This window comes from Dasypus novemcinctus, chromosome 9 (genome assembly GCF_030445035.2).
Source record: "Dasypus novemcinctus isolate mDasNov1 chromosome 9, mDasNov1.1.hap2, whole genome shotgun sequence".
Lineage (NCBI taxonomy): Eukaryota > Metazoa > Chordata > Mammalia > Cingulata > Dasypodidae > Dasypus > Dasypus novemcinctus.
This window is the reverse complement of record NC_080681.1, coordinates 98,165,520-98,189,429: the sequence shown is the minus strand read 5'-3', so window position 1 is coordinate 98,189,429 and position 23,910 is coordinate 98,165,520. Positions and strand designations below refer to the sequence as shown.

Here is a 23,910-nt window from a genome sequence, read left to right as displayed (position 1 = left end):
CCACCCCCCGCTATTCACCGTTCATGCATCAGCAAGAGCACGCTCACCACATGTCTGCTTGATAGTGAGCTCCTGAGGGCAGGGCCTGGGCTTTCTCCCCTCAGAACCCCACGCCCTGCAGGGGCCCAGCAGGGGTACAGAAAGCATGTGTGAAACCACATCCACCAAAGTAAAAAAAACGCACATGTCTCTGACCTAGCAATTCCAGTTCTGGGGATTACAGAGCTACAGAAATAAGCACTCAAGTATACAAAGATAAACAGCCCAAAGATGGACCCTGTAAAACCATATGTAGCAGCAAAACAAACAAAACAAAAACGAGAATCAAAGCGCACCCTCCCATGTCCACCAAGAGGGGACTAGTTAACTAAATTATGTCCCATCCACACAATGGAATATACTATCTATTAAGACTAGATGCACACCTGCTCGTGAAGAAAGATGTCCATGATATGTTAAAGCAAACTGCAGTACTCTATGTATAATAATATGATCCCATTTGGGGGGGAAAAAACATTATAAACACTTTTGAAAATGTGTAGGAAATTTCTAGAAGGACTTAATAGTGGATACCTCCAATCAGTGGAACCAGGGATCCAAGGAGGAAGGGAGGGTTTTATTTTATATTCTTCTATACTGTTTGAAGAGTTGGGGGAAAAAAATCAGGCCTGTATATTGCTAAGCGATGGAGAGCCTGAACTTAACACCCGAGACTGCCGTTAGCCCGAGAATGGACACCTCTTGGCTGTAGGCTTCTTCAGGGACAGGGGATCTCAGCACCCCCTCAGGAAGAGGGATGTCAACCCCAAACAGACTGGCTCAAAGGGGTGGGGAGTGCAGGGGAAATAAAGCAGCTCCAGTTTGCTAAAAGGGTACCTAGAAAATTTAAAAACATTTACTCTAAGAGCTAAAAGGTGCACTTTGAGGCAGCAACCCCATTTCTAGGAATTTATCCTGCAGAGGCCCTACAGTGGGGAATATCATATGTATGAAGATACTCTCTTCCTGGAGAGCAAAAGACAGAAAACAACCTAAGTGTCCATCAATACCTTGTTGAGTAAATCACATACAGGATGGGATACCATGTAGTCAAAATGCCCTAGATGTGCATGTTACAAGGTGGAACGATCTCTTAAGATAGTAAGTAAATCAAAGCAAGCAATGCCATCCTTCTCCCTCTTGGCTCTTGATCACAGAACCTGGGAGGATACACAGGGTTGCTGTGGTCCCTGTGCCACCTCCAAGGCCATAGGCTCATCTGAGCAGGTGGAGGAAGAAGAAACACTCCTGTGCCAGGCCTCTTTCTCTTCTACCTTCTTCACACCACAAACCCAAGGACAACTCCTGCGAAAACCTCCTAAATTCCAAAGGGTGTGTGCAAAGCCCCGCCCACCAGCCTACCACCCTCTCAGAGGCAGGATGGCACCCACAGTTCTCAGGGGATAACGGGATAAGGGCACTAGGGCAGCCCCCTCTCACTTCCCTGATGGGGCCAGATGAGTGCAAGGTGGCCCTCTGGGGGAGGCCTCTCCTTCCTGAGAAGAGGGACCAAGTCTGTTGATCCAGTGTCAGGGGATAAATTCAATCCCAAGGTCTCTTTCTAAACTAGATCTCCTGGGAGCCCTGCGAAGGCCCTCTCTCTCCCGAGGATATGCTGCTCTTCAGGACTCTACCCATCAGCTGTATTTGCTGAATCAGGGTGGATATCCCGAACAAAGGGCTGCTTTAGGACCACTTGACAGCTGAAGAAATCACAGGAGTTTTGGAGACTTGGAGGCCCAAGTTTCTGAAAAACTGAGGAAGTTCATCTCCCTGGCCAAATGTGGGCAGAGGGAAGGTGAAGTAAGGGAGCTGCCCTTCTCCCAGATGCTGACTCACACAAAACCAGAGGGATGCCTGGCTTCCAAAGCCGGAGAGTGCTCCACGAGACGTTGCCACTGATCCTTTCCCATGAGGGTGCACTCAGGGCTTAGTGAATGGAGCTGGTGGGTTTCACTGACCATTATCTTCTTCCCGAGCCATTCCTATCTCTGCGTCACCCCTCACTCTGACATCCAAACCAGGAATCTCAGAGTCACCTACCACTGTTTCTTCCAAACACTTACAAACACTCCCAAAGTCCAGCTGATTTTCCCCTAAACAGCTCTGATCTCTGCACTTCCTCTATCCTCACTGCCTTTGCCCTGATCCAGGCCCCACCAGCTCTTCTGACGATCAGTGCAAAAGCCTCCAAAGAGGACTCCAGACCTGCTCTCTCCCCAGTCCAACTCTCCATCAGTAGCCAGAGGGCCCTCTGGAACATACAGGTGTAATGGTTCCCTTCACTTAAAGCCAGACATCCTATCACCAACAAAATAAAAAGTTCAAGCATCTTTCACTGGTGCCCACCTACTTCTCCAGCAAGCCCTGTGGAGAAGCCATGTGCCCTCATGCCCTGTACTAGAGCCCCTGTGGATCCCTAAAGTGCCACATGCATCAGCACGCATTCATGTCTGTGCCACACTGGGCCCTCTGCCTGGAGTGTTTCCCGAACCCCCAGAAGACTCTATTCACCTTCAAGGTCCAGTTCAAGGCCTAAGGGAACCCGGAAACTCTCTCCGACCTTCTCCTTGACTCCATGGTGATTCACTCCTTCCTCTAGGTTCCCACTGTGGGCTGCACAGATTTCTGTGAGCAACTTATCAAGCTCTATGCAAGCTCAGTTGGCTAGGAACCTGCCTCTATCCTTGCTCGACCACAAGCTCCTCCTAGGGCAGAACATGCTTCTCTAGCCTCCTTCCTACTACCTAGTACATCTCCAGCCACATATGGGAGATGCTGTGTGTGGAATTGGGGTTCTGGATTTTGAGCCACCATACAGAGTATGTGATGATACTAATGATGATACTAATTCAGATGCCAGACTAGGATGGTGGGTGGGGACATACAGAGAAGGAATTCTAAATACATTTTCTCCCATGTTTATTTTAAAATACTATTTTTTTCCCAGCAGTCCTACTTCTATTTTTAAAAAATGGTTCTTTTAAAAAGCCTAGTCAAATCATCTGCATGGCTCCCATACAGACTAGGTAAACTCCCCACAGATTTCCTTTTCAGAAAGAATACAATAAAATTCTGTGATCTTGTGATCCTTCCAGACACTTCTGACAGCTCAACGGGGCACAGTTCACTAATTGCTTCAACTAATTCTTGGAAGTTCTTTCCTGCAGCCTGTAATAAAAGTTAACACTGGGAAGTGGATTTGGCTCACCTGACAGAATGTCTGTCTACCACATGGGAAGCCCAGGGTTCAAACCCAGGGCCTCCTGACCCATGTGGAGCTGGTCCATGCGCAGAGCTGATGTGCGCAGGGAGTACCGTGCCACGCAGGGGTGTCCCCCGCGTAGGGAAGCCCCACGTGCAAGAAGTGTACCCCATAAGGAGAGCCGCCCCGCACGAAAAAAGTGTAGCCTGCCCAGGGGTGGCGCCGCACACATGGAGAGCTGACGCAGCAAGATGATGCAACAAAAAAGAGACATAGTTTTCCAGTGCCGCTGACAAGAATACAAGCGGACACAGAAGAATACACAGCGAATGGACACAGAACAAACAAATAGGGGTAGGGGGGAGAGGGGAGAGAAATAAATAAATAATAAATCTTTAAAAAAAAAAAAAAACCCTAACATTTACCAAGTATTTATTACTCTGGAGTGTGTTAAATGCTCAACTAGCAACTTCTTACTTAATCCTCACAATTGCCCTCAAGGGAGCTACTTGTATTACCCCCATTTTACAGATGAGAAGGCTGGGCACGGAGAGAATAAGTAACTGGCAGGGCTGGGATTAGAACCAGATCTGACTCCAGAGCCAAATAAGCTCTTAACCTCTACAACCTATTGCCTTCCCCAAAAGCCAAATTAAAGGCACAAATGAGCAAATGCAGCCTCCCCCTCCCTCCAACTGGCCTTCTGACCACCACCTGGTCCCTGAGGGGACCTGAAATCCCAGGAAGAGAGGGGCACATGTGCCAGGCACTTCTGTACCAGGCAGAAAAGCCCAGGCCAATGCAGGGAACTTGCACTTGGCACTGGTTGCTGAGAAAGCACAGAGTGCTTTTTTCAGCAAAGATCCACCACCCAGGCACCAATTCTCCTCTTTGAGAGGCCTGCAGAAGCTTCTGAAGAGGTTCTCAGCCTCTGATCTCTCCTCTTCCCTCCCCTTTCTTCCCTCCTCTGCTGAGACACCAGGGAGATCTTTCTTAAACAGAATCTAATCATGTCATTTCTCTGTCTATAACTTTATTTGGCTCCCCACTGTCCTTGGCATAAGGCCCAAATTGTTAAAGTGGCACTCACTTGTTAACCTATCCAGCCTCACCTTGTACCATGTATCCTTCCATACCAACATTTTGAACAATGTGAAGTTTCTGGAATAAACTAGGAGTTTATTTGCCTCTCTTTCTCTAAGTAGAACACCTTCTTCCTTCATTCTTTTTTTTTTTTTTTAAAGATTTATTTTATTTCTTCCCCACTCCGTTTGCACTATCTGCTCTCTGTCTTCATTCTTGCCTGTCTAAGCCATCCCATCCTTCCAGATTCAGCTTCAGAATCACTCTTCTGCAGAGCCTTCGTATTTTTTTTTAGACCACATTTCAATTATTTCTTTACAGGTCAGTCTCTCAATTAGATCATGAATTCCTGGAAATAAGAATAACAGCTGACATTTCTTGAACTCTAATCATGTGATAGGCAGATATGTTCTATGTGTTTTTTTATGTGTTAACTTCTAAAATCTTTATAACAACTTTATGTTATCACTCCATTTTATAGATGAAGAAACTGAGGCACTGAGAGGTTAAGCAATACGCCCAGTGTCATACAGCTAGAAAGCTACTGAAGCCAGAACTTGGGAAGTCTGGCTCAAGAGCCCACTCTTAACCACTATATTATACCTCTCCAGGGAAGGACCCTGTTGTTGTCCTGTGAAGAGTGAATGAATGAATGAATGAGGGCTACTTTCAGGATGTCTAGATCTAAAGGATAAACAACTGGCAGAGGAAAGCCATTAAAGGACTCTGGAAGAGCTCACAAGCCTGTTTACAAACAAGGATTCTTGTGGCCCTATGATTACATTTCCCCTGAGCTAGAGTCACCACCTATTCTGCTTTTCCTTATCTCATGCAAAACTACTGGGCAAAGAAGGAGATGTGCCCAGCCCAGTGTGACTACCCTCTTCTCCGATTCTCAAAACTAAGCAAAGCCAACCGGTTTCCTCTCATGACCTAAAACAGAGCAAAGTCTATCCTGCCACAGAAGGCGGCTGTCATCTCTTCCTTCTGCCAACAAAAGGGCTTCAAACACGAAGAGCAGGGGTGGGCAGAGACTGCTGCATCTGGAATGGGGATGCCCAGACCTACTGGTAGAGGGTGGGGCCAAGTGACACCAGAATGGGTGAGGCTGATTGGGGCATGGCAGGTGAAACACTGGCCACAGCAGTCTCTCTCCTTGGAAAAAGCTGGCCAAGTGTAGTACTTGCAAGCAGGTGGCTCTGACTACTAGCACCCGAACACTGACAGGGATGAGAAAATTCCCCAGCAGGGATGAACTCGTGCCAACGGGTGAGAGATCCCGGGAGGAAGCCCCGGTCCTCCCTGTAGACTCGTTCTAACTTTCAAATCACTCTGGGGATCAAAAAGGAAGCATGGAGAGGCAGGGGGTGTCTCTTGGGAAAAACATGGCTAGGTTCAAACGCCGGCTCCTTCACTTACTGGCTGAGTGACTTTGGGCAGAGCCAAGTCCCAGGGCTGCGGCGGGCACCAAGGCTCCCAGTGGTCACCCCTTGCTGGGAGGGCAGCAGCCCCCGCCCCCGGCGACCTCAGCTGCCCGGGAAGGGCAGACCTCAAAGGTAGAGGGGGTGGGAGGCGTTCGCTGTTGCCATTTCTGTAGCACCTGGATGGCCCAGGGCTGTCACCCGGATCCCACCGCCACGGCCGCCGAGGCCCTCCCCACCAACCCCCAATCCTTGCCGGGGTCTCCGCCCCGAGACCCCAGCCCTCACCTTCCCACGGTGCTCAGCGCTGCTCGCCCATAGTCCGTAGCCCTGAGCCGGGGCAGCTCGGCTCTCCGTCCCGGGGGGCCGGGGCCGGGCCGGGGGCGTGGGAGCCGCTTACCGCCGCCTCCCAGCGCAGCCACTCGAACAGCCGCCGCCGCCGCCTCCCTCCATGGCTGCGGCGCCGCCACCTGACAACGGAAGTGACGCACCGCCGCCCTTCTCTCGGGCCGAGCCGCAGCCCCGCCCCGCCCCCAGGGCCCCGCCCCCTTGCCCGGGTCCACCGTCCCTCGGCCTTCGGATTGGGGCGCCATCTTGACAATGGGCGGAAGCTTTCAGGCAAGAGGCCAGAATTCGATTGAGGATTGGTTTGAGGTAGGGCCTGGGCCGAAACCTGTGAAACGATTGGCCACTGAGAGCTAAAGGGGCGGTACCTACCGCTCATCTGTGTCTGTTGTGAGGCTGGACGGCGGCACCGCCTCCGCCCTGACTCCAGAGAACCTCGTGTGCCCTACTACACTTGCCCTGCTGGGGTTGGAGAAGTCTCGAGCAGTTGGAAGGTCGGCTAACTGGAGTGTACTTGTCAGGAAAGTGGCTCTTTCTCGACCCCCCATTTCCCGGTTTCTCGAGCTCTATGCGGAGAGCGCTGCGATTAGGTTCGATAAAGGACAGGAATTCCTGTCGCAGCTTTCACAGTTCATTCCCTTCCAGGCCCCTCGGTAGGAACCCTGAGGATGGGTAGCTTCAATGTGGTCAACACTCCTTGTCAGGGCTTAACGTGAAGAGTTCTTTTAACGCTTCCAACCTTCTAACCTCAAGTCCTTCCTGCTGTAGTTTCGGTCCCTTTCTCCTCCTCCTCCTCCAGCAACCACGCCCTCCATGAATCAGCTTCTTGCACCAGCAGATGAGCCCTTTAAAGGGATTGCATCAGGCTGGTGACTCACTGGGGCCCTCTGAGAGCCTGGCTTTTCTCCCCTGGCATGCAGAAGCAGCTAGAAGGGCTCAGTGGCAGCAGCTCTCATGGCCAGAGACCCACTCCTCTGTCTCAAAGCGTGAGCCAGGGCGTCTGCTGCATATGACTATCCAACTCCTGGGTGCCTTTCCAGCTGCCCATGGGCCACTTTGTGTCCACGTGTGGGCACACGTGTCCATGCCTGTGTGCACTGCTGGAAATGTGGCCAGGTAACTTAGGCGTATGTGCATTTGTCATCTCCACACAGGCAGTGCCGAAATGCCTGTGTGAGAGAGGTCTAACTGCCTCTGCCTGTGTCCTTTTCTTTGTCTCTCTGAATGCCTGGTGTCCACTGAGCTAATAGGACTGTATAACAATAGTAATAGAAACTGCTCCTGCTATTGTGCCAGACACTGTGTTAAGCACTTTAGGGACTTCGGTGTCTGATGGTGGGAGAAGGGAAGTTACCTGTCCAAAGACACACAGCAGACAATGGCAGGGCTGTGATTTGAATGAAGCCTACGAGATTTCAAGAAGCTTAGATTTGCATCCGTGCTGCATCAGGTACCAGCTGGGTGACTGTGCAAGTTCCTTCCTCTTCTCAGCCTGTCCAAGTACGTAGAACACTTCATGGGATTGCTGTGAGGATTCAGTGAGTTATAGAAACAGTTTCTCATAGTCCCTGGCAAGTACTCCACACTTACCTCAGTTACAGAGCTTATTTGAAGTGCATACCCAAAAGACAAGCATAAAGAAGCCAAGCCCTGGCCCACCAAGCTCCTCTTTCTGACAAAGGGAAAAGTCTAGGGATTCCGGAAGCCCTGACTCTGACAGGAATGAGTTTTGGGTTTGTCAGAGCTCTAATTATCAGCTAGATGAATCACTCGGGGCTGACACCACCATTCCCACCCCCAGGAGACTCAGCTGATTCAATATATAGGATTTTAACAAAGGAGAGGAGGAGGAAGAGAGAGAGGGGAGGAGAAGAGGTAATGAATAGAAACTAAAGGCGCCAGCCAGAGGAAATGAAAAGCTGTTATCAGGACACCAACATGGGGAGGAGGTGAGGCCGCCTGTGTGACTGACACACACATGGTGACATACTCTCCCCCTGGTTCTCCAGTTCTGGGCATACTGGCAGATGGCGCTGCCATAACAAAGTGATGCCTGTCACAACAACATGAGATGAGATGGTTGCTTGATGAGGTATAGGCAGATCTGCCTATCACAGAAGGAGAGAATGAGACCTCCAACCTGCAGGGGCTTCCTCAGCTTCTAACCCAGCCAGCCCTAGGGACTGGCTGGCTTCTGTTGTGGCCAGACCCCAAGGGCTGGGTATAACAAGTTTTGAGTGTCAGACCCATGCCCTGTGGCTGGGTACCACACCTTAGGTGAGCAGAGGCATTTATCTTACTCTGTCATCAGCGTGATGTGTTCAAGGGGGCTGGGAGGCAGAAGAGTATAGTGTCTGCAGACCCACGATCAACTCCTTCCCCTGAGGCTCACTGGCCCTGTGACCTTCGGCAGGTCACTTAACCTCTCTGAGCCTGTTTATTCATCTGTAAAATGGGGCCATTAAAATTTACCTCCAGGGTTGCTGTGATAACAAAATGAGATTATTCTTTCATTCCACAAAGATATTTGGAGAAACTGCTACGAGCAGAACACTGAGCTAGATGGGAGGGGGGCAGGGGTCCAGTTGGTACCAGAACAGACAACCGTTCTGCTCTCTGCCCTCATGAAGAATCACAGACCTGGCCTGGCACGCAGTGAGATTTAACAAGTAGTGGCTATTTTTATGAGGGCCCCTTGGCACTCTGCCACTAACTTAATCACAGGACCCTTTTTCCCTCTCTGCACCTCAGTTTCCTCAACTATAAAATGATGTAGTTGGACTGGATCAGTTCCTAATCTTCTCAACTCTAAAGCCTCTTTTAGTATTTTCCCTCCACATGAACCTCATACTTGGGTAAGATTCTGTCTCCTGTTCAACCTGCATCAAGTCATTTCTTCCTTTTACTTGTTACAGGCTCCTATTACAGTCCTTAGAGCTGGTGCTCGATAGGAGCAAGTCAATGTAATCACCACACCGAGCTGGGAGAGTTCCAGCCCAAAGCAGAGCCTGAACCAGCTGCTCACCCTCCGCACACTGTTTGCTATTTCTCTGGGTCCTTCTGCATCAATGCCAAGAGCTCAAGGAACCCTGCTGTCCTCAGAGACCCTTAAAGCTGGGGATGCCAGACAGGAAACCACTGAACTGGATGCTCTCCTCCAGCTTGGCCAGGCTGAGAGCTGCAGATACTAGGGACTTGTATATCCCCAAGGAGAGCAGAGCTTCAAGCTGCATGCCCACCAGCCTTCCTCAGAACCCTGGGAGTCCCCTCTCCCCAAATGAGAGAGACCCCTGTACTCTTCTCTCTAGGAACAGGAGGGAAGGGAGTGGAAACCCCCAGCCACATGAGTCCTCAGTATTCCTGGGGGCTGTCATTAACTGGCACCCCTACACTGACTGAAACTGCAGAGTGTATTTGTGTGCTTGAACAAAGACCATTGCGATGAGTAGTGTAAAACCCAAACTCTGATGAGGGCATAACTTTTTTTAATATTTGTTTCTTATTTATTTCTCTCCCCTACCATCATGCCCCTGTTGTCTGTTCTCTGTGTCCATTCGCTGTGTGTTCTTCTCTGTCCACTTGCATTTTTGTCAGCGGCACTGGGAATCTGTGTCTCTTTTTGTTATGTCATCTTGCTGCGTTAGCTCTCCGTGTGTGCAGCGCCACTCCTGGGCAGGCTGCGCTTTTTTCACACAGGGTGGCTTTCCTTATGGGGAGCACTCCTTGTGCGTGGGGCTCCCCTATGCGGGGGACACCCCTGCATGGCACGGCATTCCTTGTGCACATCAGCACTGCGTGTGGGCCAGTTCACCACATGGGTCAGCAGGCCCTGGGTTTGAACCCTGGACCCTCCATATGGTAGGCGGACGCTCTATCCGTTGAGCCAAATCCACTTCCCTTTTTTTTTGTGTGTGTGGTACCAGGGCTTGAACCCAGACCTCACATGGGAAGCAATCACCCAATCACTGAGCTACACCTGCTCCCTGAGGGCATAACATTTTGAAACATAGTTTTCATCCTTTCTTTGGTATCCTTGGCCCTTCCTTTATGCAGGTAGTTGGATTCTCTTGCCTTCCATACTTCAGGAAAGAATGATACAGCAGAATGCAGTCAATTTTTAGCTTCTGAATTCCAAGAGTTTAGCCTTCTGGGAGGAATGGAAAGAATTCCTGTGCAGAGATACCAATTTAGAAAAGTAACAAGGGGGAGCTAGAAGATTGAAACTTGGGAGGGTCCTGAGAACAGAGGAGCTTCTTCCCAGTTGAGGGGAGGGATGTGAGAGCATAGAGGAGCTGTGCTGCGTTTCGGGGGTGGAGCACCCAGTAGATAACAGGCCCCTCAGAAGAAACAGCTGGATGCTGCATTTGGGCAAAAGGGCCTAATGAAACTAACACCCTAAGAATTCCCTGGGCCTATGTGGCCTGGGAAAAGCACGGACAAAAAAAGATGAACACCTGAGAGGGCTTCGGGCTACACCTGGAGGGGTCTTTTGGTCAGAGAGGAGCAGCTCAGCGGCAACCTTCATGGACAGATACGAGAGACCGGCCGAGAACAGAACAAGAGCTTCTCAATGCGCACCAGTGCGGTCAGCTGACTGCCAGATGGATCCCTTTCCCGGGCTCTGGCATCTTGAAAACAAGGGCCCTAGAATTCAAACACAATTCCAAAGGAAGTGGAGGAATCTCTAACTGACTGGGATTAAGTTTCTGCCAGTCTGGCTGACTAGGGTAAAATAGGAATTCAGTCGAGTCCAAGAAAATTCAGGTTACATTTCTTGCACACCAGAGACTAGAACTTGCTACATTCCTTACCCACAAGGCCTTGTATCAGTTGCTCCACCCCCTTTCCCCTCCCCTCCCCCAACCCCCAAACTTTCCCACCTCAGGACCTCTGCAGTGGTGGTTTCCTCTGCTTTCCTTTTGCTCTTATTTATTTATTTTAGGAGGTACTGGGGATTGAAACTGGGACCTTGTACATGGGGAGCAGGTGCTCAACCACTAAGCTCTACCCACTCCCCCCTTTGTTCTTTTTTTAAAAAGATTCATTTATTTATTTATTTCTCTCCCCTCCCCCCCCACCCCGGTTGTCTGTTCTCTATGTCTATTTGCTGCGTCTTCTTTGTCCGCTTCTATTGTTGTCAGCGGCACGGGAATCTGTGTCTCTTTTTGTTGCATCATCTTGCTGTGTCAGCTCTCCGTGTATGTGGCGCCATTCCTGGGCGGGCTCTCCTTACGGGGCGCACTCCTTGCGCGTGGGGCTCCCCTACGCGGGGGACACCCCTGCATGGCAGGGCACTCCTTGCGCGCATCAGCACTGTGCATGGCCAACTCCACATGGGTCAAGGAGGCCCGGGGTTTGAACCGCGGACCTCCCATGTGGTAGAAGGACGCCCTAACCACTGGGCCAAGTCTGCCAGTCCCTTTGTTCTTTAAAGGCAGTTTCCTCCTCGGTTTAAATTTCACCTCTTTAGACCACTTTCCAAAATGTTATTCTTTCTCAAAATACTGTTTATTTTCTTCATTGCATCGGTAGATTTTATCATCTGTCTCCCCCTCTGGACTGTCAACTCCCTGAGGGCAGGGTCCTTGTCCATCTTGTCTTCTCCCTGTAGCTCATACTGTGCTTGACACATATTTGGCCCCAGAGAATTACTTGTGGAATGAATGACTTGTTAACAGGGAATTCCTGGATTCCCATAGGCCTGTGTGTCCTAAGCTCCCTCAGCCCTTACCTGGGCTCCTGTCAGCCTTTCACAGGGCTGGATGCCAAAAGATCCATATCCTTGGGGCTTGAAGATTTAGCTGCATTCTATCCCAGGGTTTCAGTGTGTGTATGTCTCAGCAGGCCAACTAGGGTCTGGCACAAGCACAGTGTGAAGGAATGTGTCCTGAGTCTTCTCAGCACTCTACTCTAGCTCTGGTCCGGGGGACCTCCCTTGCTCTGCTGAGCATATAGAAGACCCTGGCACAGCATTTAGAAACCTCCAAGCTAGATTTTTCCTCCAGCCCTAGGCTAAACTCCTAGCATACACCCTCTTCAAGTTTGGAAACATCTGCAGGCCTGTGGGAAACATCTGCCAGGGAGGCTGTCTTGGGGATGTACCACCAGTTCTTCTCATTCCCGATGGCCTGGCTCTCTCCCCACCAAGGGCACGTGGGAATTTTCAGGAGAGAACGTTCCTTCTGTGCCTGCCCTCTCGTTTCTCTTACCACAGTTACTTTGTGGTGTTGGTGCCCTTAACTCTTGTTGTCAGAGGGGCCTGGAAACTCACAGAAGTGGTTTTCTCACTTAGGACCTCATTGTTCTCTCTGCAAAGGGAAGAGGCAGAGTTGGGATGCCAGGACCTCTAGGCAATGGAATAAATATGATGTGCAGAAGAGTCCTGGGTGTATGCGTATTAATAATGTGAGCTCCTGGGTCCCAGATTCTGATTCCTTGTGGATCCAGGAAAGTGCATTTTCTACACACATCCTGGTTGGTTCAAATGAGATAGTCCAAGGACAACACTTTGATAAAGACTGGGCTGGAAAGTGAATGCAATGACCTTGACCTGAGCCTCAGCAGACTTGCAACTCCTACCCTGTGGTTTATTGGATTTAAACAGGGAGGTGAAGAAGGTCAACCACCACACCAAGGAGCCAAGAGTGCCTACAACTGCAAGCAGGAGAATTGCATCCAGCATCCATGTGGAATCTAAGCCCCATCTTGATGTAGAGGGGGAGTGGACATAACCATCCCAGGGTCCACAGGATGGAGGAATAGAGTATGGATTAGAGTGGACTTACTAGTGTTCTGCTGTGTAACTATTGTGATTAGTAATGGAAGAAATTGTAGCATTGATGTGGAGGAAGTGGCCACAGTAGCTGCTGATGGTAGGGAAAGGGAAGAAGAGATGTGATGTGGGGGCATTTTCAGGATTTGGAGTTGTCCCAGGTGGTACTACAGGGACAGATGCTGGATATTGTATGTCCTGCCACGGCCCAGGGGGAGGACCGGGGGAGATTGTAGACCGCAATGTAGACCACTGTCCATGTGGTGCAACAGTGCTCCAAAATGTATTTACCAGGTGCAGTGAATGTGCTACGATGATGGAAGAGGTTGTTCATGTGGGAGGAGTGGGGTGAGGGGGATTGGGAGTATGTGGGGGTCTCATTTTTTGAATGTAACTTTTAAGAGAAAATAAAAAAGAAGCCAAAAAATAAAAACAAACTTGAGAATCAGAAAAAAACACAACTTAATCTTGTTCAATGCAAGTAATAAAAGCTAACATAAAGATGCCCCCACGTAGGGGAGCCCCACGCGCCAGGAGTGTGCCCTGCAAGGAGAGCTGCCCCACGTGAAAAAAAAGTGCAGCCCGCCCAGGAATGGCACCACACACACGAAGCGCTGACACAAGATGATGCAACAAAAAAGAGATGCAGTTTCTCAGTGCTTCCTGACAATGCAAGCAGATCCAGAACACACAGCGAATGGACACAGAGAGCAGACAATGCAGGGGGAGGGGAGAGAAATAAATAAATCTTAAAAAAAAAGCTAACATAAAAAGATAGTTTAAAAAAAAAAAAAAAACTAAAACCAAAAACGATGACCTTGAGTCGCTCCTGCCCAAATGAACAGTCCTCTCGCAAATCTCCCTTAGGAAATGAAAACACTTCTTAAGGCCAGGGGCCCTGCCTTATCAAGATGGCACAGCAGTTCTTCAACTGGAGTCCATCTGTTTTTCTTGTGGCTTTTTTTTTTTGTAATTCCCCCTTACACACACACCTTGGGCTTGCTTGCTGTCTGCTCTCTGTGTCCATTAGCTGTGCGTTCTTCTGTGAGTCTGTATTTATTTTTTATTTACCTCCCCCCACTTGCGGCTTGCTTGTTGTCTGCTCTGTGTCCATTTGCTATGCACTCTTGTTTTTTCTTTTTTTGCTTGTCTCCCTTTTTGTTGCGTCACCTTGCTGAGTCAGCTCTCCACAGCACTTGCAGGCTGAAGGCTCTCTGTGTCGTGCCGGCGAGCCTGCCTTCACAAGGAGGCCCCAGGACCAAACCCAGGGCCTCCCATATGGTAGATGGGGGCCCAACTGATTGAGCCACAGCTGCTTCCATCTTTTGGATTTCTTTTTTTAAATTTATCACATTTATTTCTTCTCCCCCCTTGTTGTTTTTGCTTGCTGTCTGCTCTCTGTTTGGTGTGCTCTATGCCTGCTCATCCTCTTTTAGGAGGCACCAGGAACCGAACCTGGGACCTCCCATGTGGGAGGGAGGCACCCAATTGCTTGAGTTGCATCCACTCCCTGCTTGTTGAGTCATCTAGGTGTGTCAGCTCACCACCTTGTCTTCTTTATGAGATGCTGGGAACTGAACCAGGGACCTCCCCTGTGGTAGGTGAGTGCCCAACTACTTGAGCCACATCTGCTTCCCTCTTGTAGAATTCTTCCAATCCCCACTGGATTAGAAGGCCCTCTCCAGCAGGGACAAACCAGGAGAAGGCCTGGCCCACAGCTGGAGCTTTGTGGATTTTTATTTGATTACTACAAACACGGTTTCCACAGGACGATGAGATAGGTGTTTGCCTACAACAGGACTAGAAATGACCCCAAAGCATCTCCAAGTCAGCCCTGAGTTCTAACTCTGATAACCCTCTCGTCCCTCAGGACCCAACAACTCAGAATCCAAGACTGATTTCTTGCTGTTGGCTGAAATTAAGGTGATTTCACATCCTTGGTGAAGGGCCAGGATCCTCCAAGCTCTCTGCCTCAGGAAATGGAATGAGCCGAACAGCCTCTGCCCATGGGGGAATCTGAATAGAAAAGCCACTTTCTATCTGACCAGACTGAAGTACTTCCCTACTACAGGTCTCAAACTTTGCTGTGTATTAGACTCACCTGGGGAAATTTTTTAAAACTCCAGTGCCCAAGGCCCCACACTATACCAATTAAATCAATTAAATCAGAATCTCTGAGGCTAGGACTTGAGTCTCAGTAGTTTTTAAAGCTTCCCAAGCGATTCCAATATGCAGCCAAATCTGAGAACTAGTGTCCTACCACCCAGGAAAGACAGAGCTCAGCATATTGCAAGGAAAAGCATGAGGCACAGACTTGTTTGTATCCAAATTTAGTTTTATGAGAAAATGAACACAATTGCCAGGGAAAAAGGGACACTTAGGGTGGCTAAGGTCAAGCACATTTAATCATTCTTCACTGGGAGAGAATTCAAAACTATTTGGGAGCAGATATAGCTCAAATGGTTGAGTGCCTGCTTCCCAAACATAAGGACCAGGGTTTGATTCCCAGCTACCTCCTAAAAACAAAAACAAAACAAACAAGCAAAACAAATGAAAAAATCAACTCAGGGGAGCCAGCATAACTCAGTGGTTGAGCACTGGCTTCCCACATGTGAGGTCCAGGGTTCAATCCTCAACCCCATAACCTCAAAAACAAACAAAACAAAACATATTTGCATATTCTCTAAATCAGTCAATCAGGGATTCAGATGCAAATGATCAGAAGAGGGGCTTTTTCCAACACCAAGGCCACAGGCAGATAAATAGGATTCTGGATCCTGGGATGAGTCTGGGAGGGGGAACCCTGTGAAAGGCAGCTGTGACAGGTGTCTGTCAGACTCCAGTCTCTGAGCTGGCCCTGCTTCCTTCTCAGGATCTGAACAGGGAGGGGTGGCAGGGAGTTGGCTCACAACTTTGGCAGAACCTGAGTGGGAGCTGGGGCTTGCTGAGGAAACAGCCTCACGTATATAGTTTTTGGAGGGAAACTCGCGCCGGCCCTGGCCCTTGCCCCCAAAGTTGCGCACCCGATGGATGAGCTGCAGCTGCTGCTCGATGGTAGCGGTGATGTTCACATCATCTGGGATGTGGACATAGCGGACATTGCGGCCTGTTACAAAGAGATCATCCAACTTGACCTGATGCCCCCAACGGTCCGTGTAGGTGACCTCAGCCAGCCGGATGTTCATGAAAGCATCGACGTTGTCTATGCGTCCGCGGGCCACACTCTCGTCCCGCAGGTCCACTGTGGTTACCTGGCCCTGGAGGCCCTGCAGAAGGATGATCAGGCTGTTTTCAGAGATGGTCCGCTCCTTCACCGAGTGGCTCACGGCCATCCTGCTACACTGGCTGGCTGCTCACTGTAGGCAAGAGCACACAGATGGAGCGGCATCAGGCTAGAGGGTACAGGTGCCAACTCACCTTCACTGGGTTCTAGCATAAAATTCCCAGCACAGACTTCCCCAATTTTTGTGTTTATGGAGTACCCTTTAGGAGCCAGGTACTTCAGGTCCATATCTCATAGAATCCTTACATAGCCTTGTGAACCACAGATTACTTATATCCATTCATAAATGAGGAAAATATGGCTAGGAGAGGTGAAATACCTTGCCCGAAATCACAGAATTGGTAAGTGGAAGTGCTGGGATTTAAATCCATGGCTGCCAACTCCAGACCCTATGCCAATGGTTCTGAACCTGCACTATACATCAAAATCACCTGGGGGGCGGGGGGAATCACCTGGCAAGCTTTTACTTGGCCACCCAGGGATTCTGGTTCATTTGATCAGGGGTGGGGCCCAGGTATTTAATTTTTCAAAGCTCCCCAGGTAATTCTAATGACAGACAATTTTGAGAACCACTGCTCTAAAGTGTAATACATATCCTTGCTACTCAAAGCATGGCCTGAGGACTAGCAGTGTTAACAACACCTGGGGGTAAGTGGATGTGGCTCAAGGGATTGGGATCCTGCTTACCACATGGGAGGTCCCTGGTTTGGTTCCCAGTTCCTCCTAAAGACAGTGAGCTGGCACGACAGGAAGGCATGGCAAGCTGACGCAAAAAGATAATGCAACAAAAGACACAAGAAGAAAAACAATGAGAGAATCAACAAAAGCAAGGAATGGAGGTGGCTTAAGTAATTAGGCACTTCTCTCCCACATGGAGGTCCCCGGTTCAGCTCCCTGTGCCTCCTAAGGAAACAAGACATACAGACACAGCCAAGTGCAAACGAGGAGGTGGGGAGAAATTGAAAAAAAAAAATCACCTGGGTACTTGCTGGAAATGGAGACTCTCAGATCTCACCCCAGACCTACTGAAACAGAATCTTCAATGTAACATGCTGAGGAGACAGTCTCACTTATATAGTTTTTGGAGGGAAATCAAGTACATGTTAAAGTTTAAGAATCATTTGTCAAAACCAGTTCTCAAACTTTAGTGGACATCACTATCGCCTGGAGGACATGTCAAAATACAGATTGCTGGGTCCTATTCCCAGAGTTTCTGAGGAAGGGCCCCAGAATGTGCATTTCTGACAAGTTTCCAGGTTCTGCTGGTCCAGGGAGCACACTTTGAGAACTACAGAATGACAGCTCTACCCTCTGCAGTCACTGTTTAAGTAGAAATTGGGGCAATTAACTGAAAAAATGGTAAGCATATAAAGCACGTTGGCTTTAAAGATAGAGACCTGGGTTGGAATCCCCTCTCCACCCACTAATGCTGTAAACTTAGGACAATTTCCCTGAACCTGTTTCCCACATCTTTAAACACTGGTTTAAATGAGCTAACAGAAACTCACTACAGTAACATGCTTTCAACATGCCCTGATATTATATTAATGTGACTATGTCTTATCTATCCCCTATCTTCAGACCCTGAGTGGAAGGTGGTGGAATTTTTTTTACCGTAAGACTGCACTCAGAATCCACGCCAGGGTCATGAGGGCTGGCAGTGGCGCATCGGGCCAGACTGCAACACTGGTGAGGGTGATGAGGGAGATTGCGAGCTGCGCCCTGGGAAGAGTCTAACGATCCCCATCTCCACCCAGGTTTCAGTCTGGGAAATCTGTGATTAAGCAAGGGCTTGGAGCTGCAACTGTGACTGCAAAGAGCAATCACTGGATCCGGATCAGGCCCGGACCTGGGTTATAGGGTTGGCTCTGCCACTTCCAATGAGGGAGATCTCGCAAGCCGCTTAGCTCCACCAAGCTTGTTAACCCATCGGTAAATGGGAATGCTGACCCTTTACTCAGAGAGCTGCGGAATTGGGTTTGGGGAGATGAGCTATATTCAGTATATTTCCCTTGCTCCCTCGCCGCTCTCCGGGGTTCCGGGATGCCCCGCGCTCCGCCCCGGGCTCCCAGCACACCGCCGCTCCTGACCCACCGCGCGGGATTCCTTTCGCTTTCCCTGTCCGGGTTGCCGTCGAAGCTAGCGGGTGCGTAACTGGGATGCCTCCTGCCCGCGACAGGCTGAGCAAGAAGCCATGGCAACGATGGGCCACTCTATCTTCCGGGAGCAGAGAGAGTGCGTCAGTACGTATGACATCACCGAGGGACGAGCCGGAAACTACAATTCCCAGAATGCCTCGCGGAGTATCGTGGCTGGCACTTGCAATGCCCGGGCTCAGGTCATTGGATTCTCTCAGAGTTATTTGTTCATGTAACGAATATTCGTTGATCTGTCACTATGTGTCAAGCAGTCAGGCACTTTTCAGACACGGGGCATGCAGAGGTGACCAAGTAGACAATCTTACTAATTTGTGCTTAAATCTATTAGAATTGGGGTTAGTCTATAGGGGAATTAAATATATATATGTATATATATATATAAACGGAAAAGCCAGTGAAGCTAGAGAGAGTGGTTTGAAAAGAGTACTGAGGGAAACGCAGGGACGAGAGCATTTTGGGCTTTGTAAGCAGAGGTAAAGACTTTGGATTTCATGGTTTGGAGGGCAGATTCTGGAGACAGTGCCTGGTGTCAAATCTGCTACTTGCTAACAGTATGACTTTACGCAAGTTAATTATTCTCTCCGTGCCTCAGTTTCCTTATCTATTATTATCAGTACAAAGATAGACTTTCAAAGGTGAGTTACAAGATCAGGTTTATCTCGTCTCTCAGGCTCAATTTCCTCATAGAGTGGGGGTGGGGGGAGATAATGCCCATGGCAAGGAATTGGAAGGTTTGAGTGACTTTCATTAATATGTGAAAGCACGAAGGAGCAGCTCAAACTTTTTTTTTTTTTTTAAGATTTATTTATTTCTCTCCCTTCCCCTGCCCCGATTGTCTGTTCTCTGTGTCTATTTGCTGCGTCTTCTTTGTATGCTTCTGTTGTTGTCAGCAGCACGGGAATCTGTGTTTCTTTTAGTTGAGTCATCTTGTTGTGTCAGTTCTCCGTGTGTGCAGCACCATTCCTGGGCAGGCTGCACTTTTCTTTCGCGCTGGGCGGCTCTCCTTATGGGGCGCACTCCTTGCGCGTGGGGCTCCCCTATGCGGGGGACATCCCTGCGTGGGGCGGCACTCCTTGCGCGCATCAGCACTGTGCATGGGCCAGCCCCACATGAGTCCCGGGGTTTGAGCCGCGGACCTCTCCTGTGGTAGACGGATGCCCTAACCACTGGGCCAAGTCCGCTTCCCAGCTCAATCTTTAGGCTTCTTTCTTTCCTCCCCTCTCCCCTCCCCTCCCCTCTCTCCTCCCCTCCCCTCCCCTCCCTCCCTTCCTTCTTTCCTTTTTTCCTATTAATTAAAAGAGCTTTCCCTTCTTACCAGGGACCTCAGTCCAGTCTCTTCTTATCCCAAGAAGAAGAAAAGCCGTATTTCTCCTCCAGGCAAACTGCTATTGTTGCAGTCAAACCTCTCATGTTTGTGTGAGACTGGATTTCCTTCATACACTTAAACCAACCAACATATTACAGTGGATTAAATGCAGAAACAGACATGAGAATCCAGCTGTCTTCTATTAAGACAGACATAAGAGACTTGTAATAATGTCATTTTTTTTTGCCATTTAAAAAATTGAGGTATAATTCATATAACATAAAATTAACCATTTTAAAGTGTACAACTGAATGGTATTTAGTACATTCACAATGTCGTGCCACCACCACCTCTATCTTGTTCCAAACGATTTTGGTCACTTTCAAAAGAGAACACCGTACCTACAAAGCAGTTGGTTCTCAGGCCTCTTATACCCATTAAGCCAGGTGTTCTTGACCTTCTTTGTTCCAAGGACCCCTTTGCCAGTCAGGAAAACCAACGACCCCTTACTAAGTCCACACTACACTGCACTATTTAATAAAGATATCACACCTGCACCAACACATCCCCACAAAAATAATGTTTTTTTTGAATTTCAATTCAAGCTCATGGACCCCTTGTTAACAACCCCTGCGTGAAGTGGTCAATTCTCAGTCCTCTTACCCCAGTATCTGGCAACTACCTGTTCATTTTTCCTCTTCGGATTTACCTATTCTAGATCTTTCATATCAATGGGATCATATGTGGCCTTTTGTGGCAGGCTTCTTTCATTGAGGATAATGTTTTCAAGGTTCATTTATGGCTGAGTAATTCCATTGTATGGATAAACCATATTTTGTTCATTCATTGGCTGAGGGACTTTTGTGTTGTTTCTGCCTTTTGACTACTGTGAATAGTGCTGTGATGAACATTCTAGCACAAGCATTTGTCTGAGTACCTGTTTTCAATTTGGGGGGCATATATGCCTACAAGTGGAATTTTTGGGTCACGTGATAATTCTATGTTTAACTTTTGAGGAACTGTCAAACTGCTTTCTATAGCAGCTGCACCATTTGACATTCCCAACACTTTATAAGGGCTCCAATTTTTCACTTCCTTGCCAACACTTTTTATTTTCCTTTTTTAAAAAAATTATAGCCATCCTTGTGAGTTTGAAGTGGTATTTCACTGTGGCTTTGATTTTCATTTCCCTAATGGCTAATATGGTGAACATCTTTTCATATGCTTGTTGACCATCTACCATCTGCATACCTTCTTCGAAGAAATGTCTATTCAAGTCCCTTTTTGATTTTTTAAAATGGGTTGTCTCACCAAATTTTCTTTTGGAAAAGTTATTTTTTCATAAAATATTTTTATATTAACAGATAATGGGGTTATTGCTATTTTTGATGAATTAATATTTAAAAATTTTAATGTCTAATGTAAATATTGATGTGTGTGTGTGTATCCCACATAAACTAAAGCCTTTTGGAATTTTCAATCATTTTTAAGAGGGGAAAATGGGGTTATGTGACCCAAAAATTTGAGAACTGCTGCTCTATACTGAGGGTTTCCACTTTCTCACACCTACTCACTGTAGGTGGCTTCTGCTCCCCAGACTCTACTAACTTCCCTGGCGAAGGTTACTAATGATCTCCTTGTACATAAAACCTGTATTCCTATTCTGAGGTGTTTTTAAAAAAATTCTTGTGAGGTACCAGGGCTTGGGGATTGAACCCAGGACGTTGTGTGTGGGAATCCAGCACTCAACCACTGAGCCACATCGACTCCTAAGTTGGTTTTCTCGACCAACTCAAGTTGCTTGTTGTTTGTTTGTTTTAAGAGGCATCAAGGAGGAAAGCAGATGTGGCTCAAGCAATTGGGCTCCTCCCTACCACATGGGAGGTCCCAGGTTTGGTTCACAGTGCCTCCTAAAGAAGACATGCAAGGCAGTGAGCTGATGTGATGGGCAGGTGCAGTGAGCTGATGCAACAAGATGATGCAACAAGAGACATGAGGAAAACATAATGAGAGACACAACAAAGCAGGGAGAGGAGGTGGCTCAAGCAATTAAGTGCCTCCCTCCTATATCGGCGGTCCCAGGTTCGGTTCCTGGTGCCTCCTAAAAAGAAGACCAGCACACAACAAACAGACACAGCAAATGCAAACAATGAGGTGGTGGGGAGAAATAAATAAAATAAATCTTTAAAAGAAAAGGCACTGGGAAACTGAACCTGGGTCCTCCCGTGTGGTAAGCAGGTACTCAACCACTTGAGCCACATCTGCTCCCTCCCATTCTTAGTTCTTATTTTCAGGATTCTCTCCAGTGCTTGACAATACTGACCTTCCTCCTGCTGGGTATTTTTTTTTCTAGGGCATTTTATCATTTGGTTTCACCCATTCCTCTGATTGCTTCTCCCACTTCTCTTTTCTTTTAAGCCCAGTTCATTCTCCAGCTCCCTAACAGTTCCATATTTCTAGCCCTCCTATTTCCTTGCATCTATTTCCATGCCTTCTCCTATCACTGATAGCATGAGTCTTATCTCTGGGTTTCCAGCCTGGACTGCTCTACAGATCTCCATTTTCCAACTGTCTGTTGCTTATTGCTTCATGTCTTACTGGTACTTGGAACTCAGCACATGGCTACAAGACAAATTCATCAAGTCCCTACCAAATCAGTTGCTGCTCTGACTTTTTCTATTTCTGTGGTTGCTACCACCATTTTTCAACTACTCAAGTTGGGTATCTTGAACAACCTTGATCACTTCTATCATAGCTGCTATTCATTTGAGGCTTGCAAATTCTGTGAGGTATGTCTCCCATCCTTCCCCTGCCTTTTCATTCTGACTACCACCATCCTAGGCAAGACCCTCTTTTTCTCATCTGATTCATTATAAAAACCATATTACTGGTCTTTCTTTCTTACTTGCCAACAGATCCAAAGTATAATTCTGATCTCATCATTTACCTGCTAAGAAAACCTTCCATTAATGGTAGAATAAAGTTTCCAATTCTGACATTTAAGGTTTTTGATTTGATTCCACCTACTTTTAATTGGATCTCCCTAAGGTTCTCTACCCAAACTCCCTAACCAGTGTTTTCCTTCTTTCTTCCTCCCTCCTTCCCTTCGCTCTTTCTGCCTCTCTCTCTTTCTTCTGCAAACATTGTAAGAGGTTTTGAATCACATCCAATACAGAAGTAAGGCTTGAGTATTCCAGAAAACTTGTCATTTAGGGTATGGATATGAGACCTCTCATTCCAACTGTTAAACAAAATCTCAACCAAGTCATAGTCCAAATAAATGCCAATTCCTCTGGGCCAACTGGTGTTTCTTAAAATAGTATGGGGACCAATTGCCTCAATTCTCTAGGATGCTTGTTCAGCTTGTTCACCTCAACCCCATACTTACTGAATCAGCAGTGGAGCCCGGGAATCTGCACATCTAATAAAGCACACTAAAATTTGAGACCCACTGCCCTACTCTCCAGTCAGACACAACCACTCAGCAATCCTTGGACAAGCCCTACTCTTCTGTCTCTGCCTTTGCAAGGTACCATCTGTCTTGGATCCTCCTTTGTTTATCCTTGGATGTTAAAATCCAATCTCTACTTCAAAGCCCATCTCAGCTGCCATACCTTTCTGAAGTCTTCACTGATCACCCCAAACTGGGGACAACAGATCTCCTCTCACCCCTCATTCCCTTTCCAATTTGCTTGTTGCATACTGATTCACCAGTTATTTATGTAAATCTTACATCTCTGAGTGCTGGGACAGGGAGAGGCCTTAGGAGGCCCAAATGTTTAACCCTGCAAGCCACAATTGCAAGAGGAATATTAGTTTTATGAATGTGGTGAGAAGATGATAGTATTCTGAATGAAGATGGCAGTGGGATTGGAAAGGAGGGATAATTTAAAGACCCTAGAAAGAGCCCGTCAAAATCCTTGGAGGTTGATTAAATATGGAATGTGGGCAGAAGAAGGAATCAAAAAAAATTTTAAATATGTTTAGCATGATTTAAATTTATCCAGAGAAATGGTGACCCACTGGTGGGAAAAATGTTGGGAGAGGGGGTTGTGGTCATGCCTGTGGAGTATATCTTAATTTTTCACTACTCAGTGACTGAAACTCCTTTCCTCAAGTTTGGGGATATCTGCCATTCTATGAATTTCAGTAGGAAGTAGAGTTCTGCATCTCACTACAGTCGATTTAAAGGCTAGATGTTGTCTCTGATCCTTGTCAACTTGGGTGTGGGCTTGTGACCCACACTCAGCCATTGTCAACTTTTAATCTGGGGCAAGTGACATAAACCAGCAGGACT

The 23,910-nt window shown here is 47.9% G+C and overlaps 2 protein-coding genes across 14 annotated transcripts in view; both read right to left on the bottom strand.

Annotated features, from left to right (window-relative positions):
* The window catches only part of STK40 (serine/threonine kinase 40), a 43,732-nt gene extending 37,486 nt beyond the window's left edge, over positions 1 to 6,246 (bottom strand). The window contains exon 1 of one of the 2 annotated variants that reach the window (XM_058303876.2): positions 6,149 to 6,246. The gene's annotated coding sequence lies outside the window, so the exon portion shown is untranslated. Of the gene's footprint in view, positions 1 to 6,036 lie in introns of both variants that reach the window. The other variant, XM_058303878.2, reaches the window with a different exon arrangement.
* An 8,933-nt stretch (positions 6,247 to 15,179) lies between these two features.
* LSM10 (LSM10, U7 small nuclear RNA associated) lies at positions 15,180 to 18,405 on the bottom strand. 12 transcript variants are annotated; one of them, XM_071217538.1, is made up of 5 exons: positions 18,243 to 18,405; positions 17,763 to 18,113; positions 17,126 to 17,173; positions 16,836 to 16,911; positions 15,180 to 16,221 (listed from the first exon to the last, which is right to left on the bottom strand). In XM_071217538.1, the coding sequence occupies exon 5, from the start codon at positions 16,195 to 16,197 to the stop codon at positions 15,562 to 15,564; it is 636 nt and encodes a 211-aa protein (XP_071073639.1). In that variant the 5' UTR covers positions 16,198 to 16,221; positions 16,836 to 16,911; positions 17,126 to 17,173; positions 17,763 to 18,113; positions 18,243 to 18,405; the 3' UTR covers positions 15,180 to 15,561. The 12 variants fall into 12 exon arrangements, with proteins under 12 accessions (XP_071073639.1, XP_071073640.1, XP_071073642.1 ...); XM_071217539.1 differs by having other exon boundaries at positions 17,126 to 17,170; XM_071217541.1 differs by lacking the exon at positions 16,836 to 16,911.
* Positions 18,406 to 23,910: the final 5,505 nt, after the last annotated feature.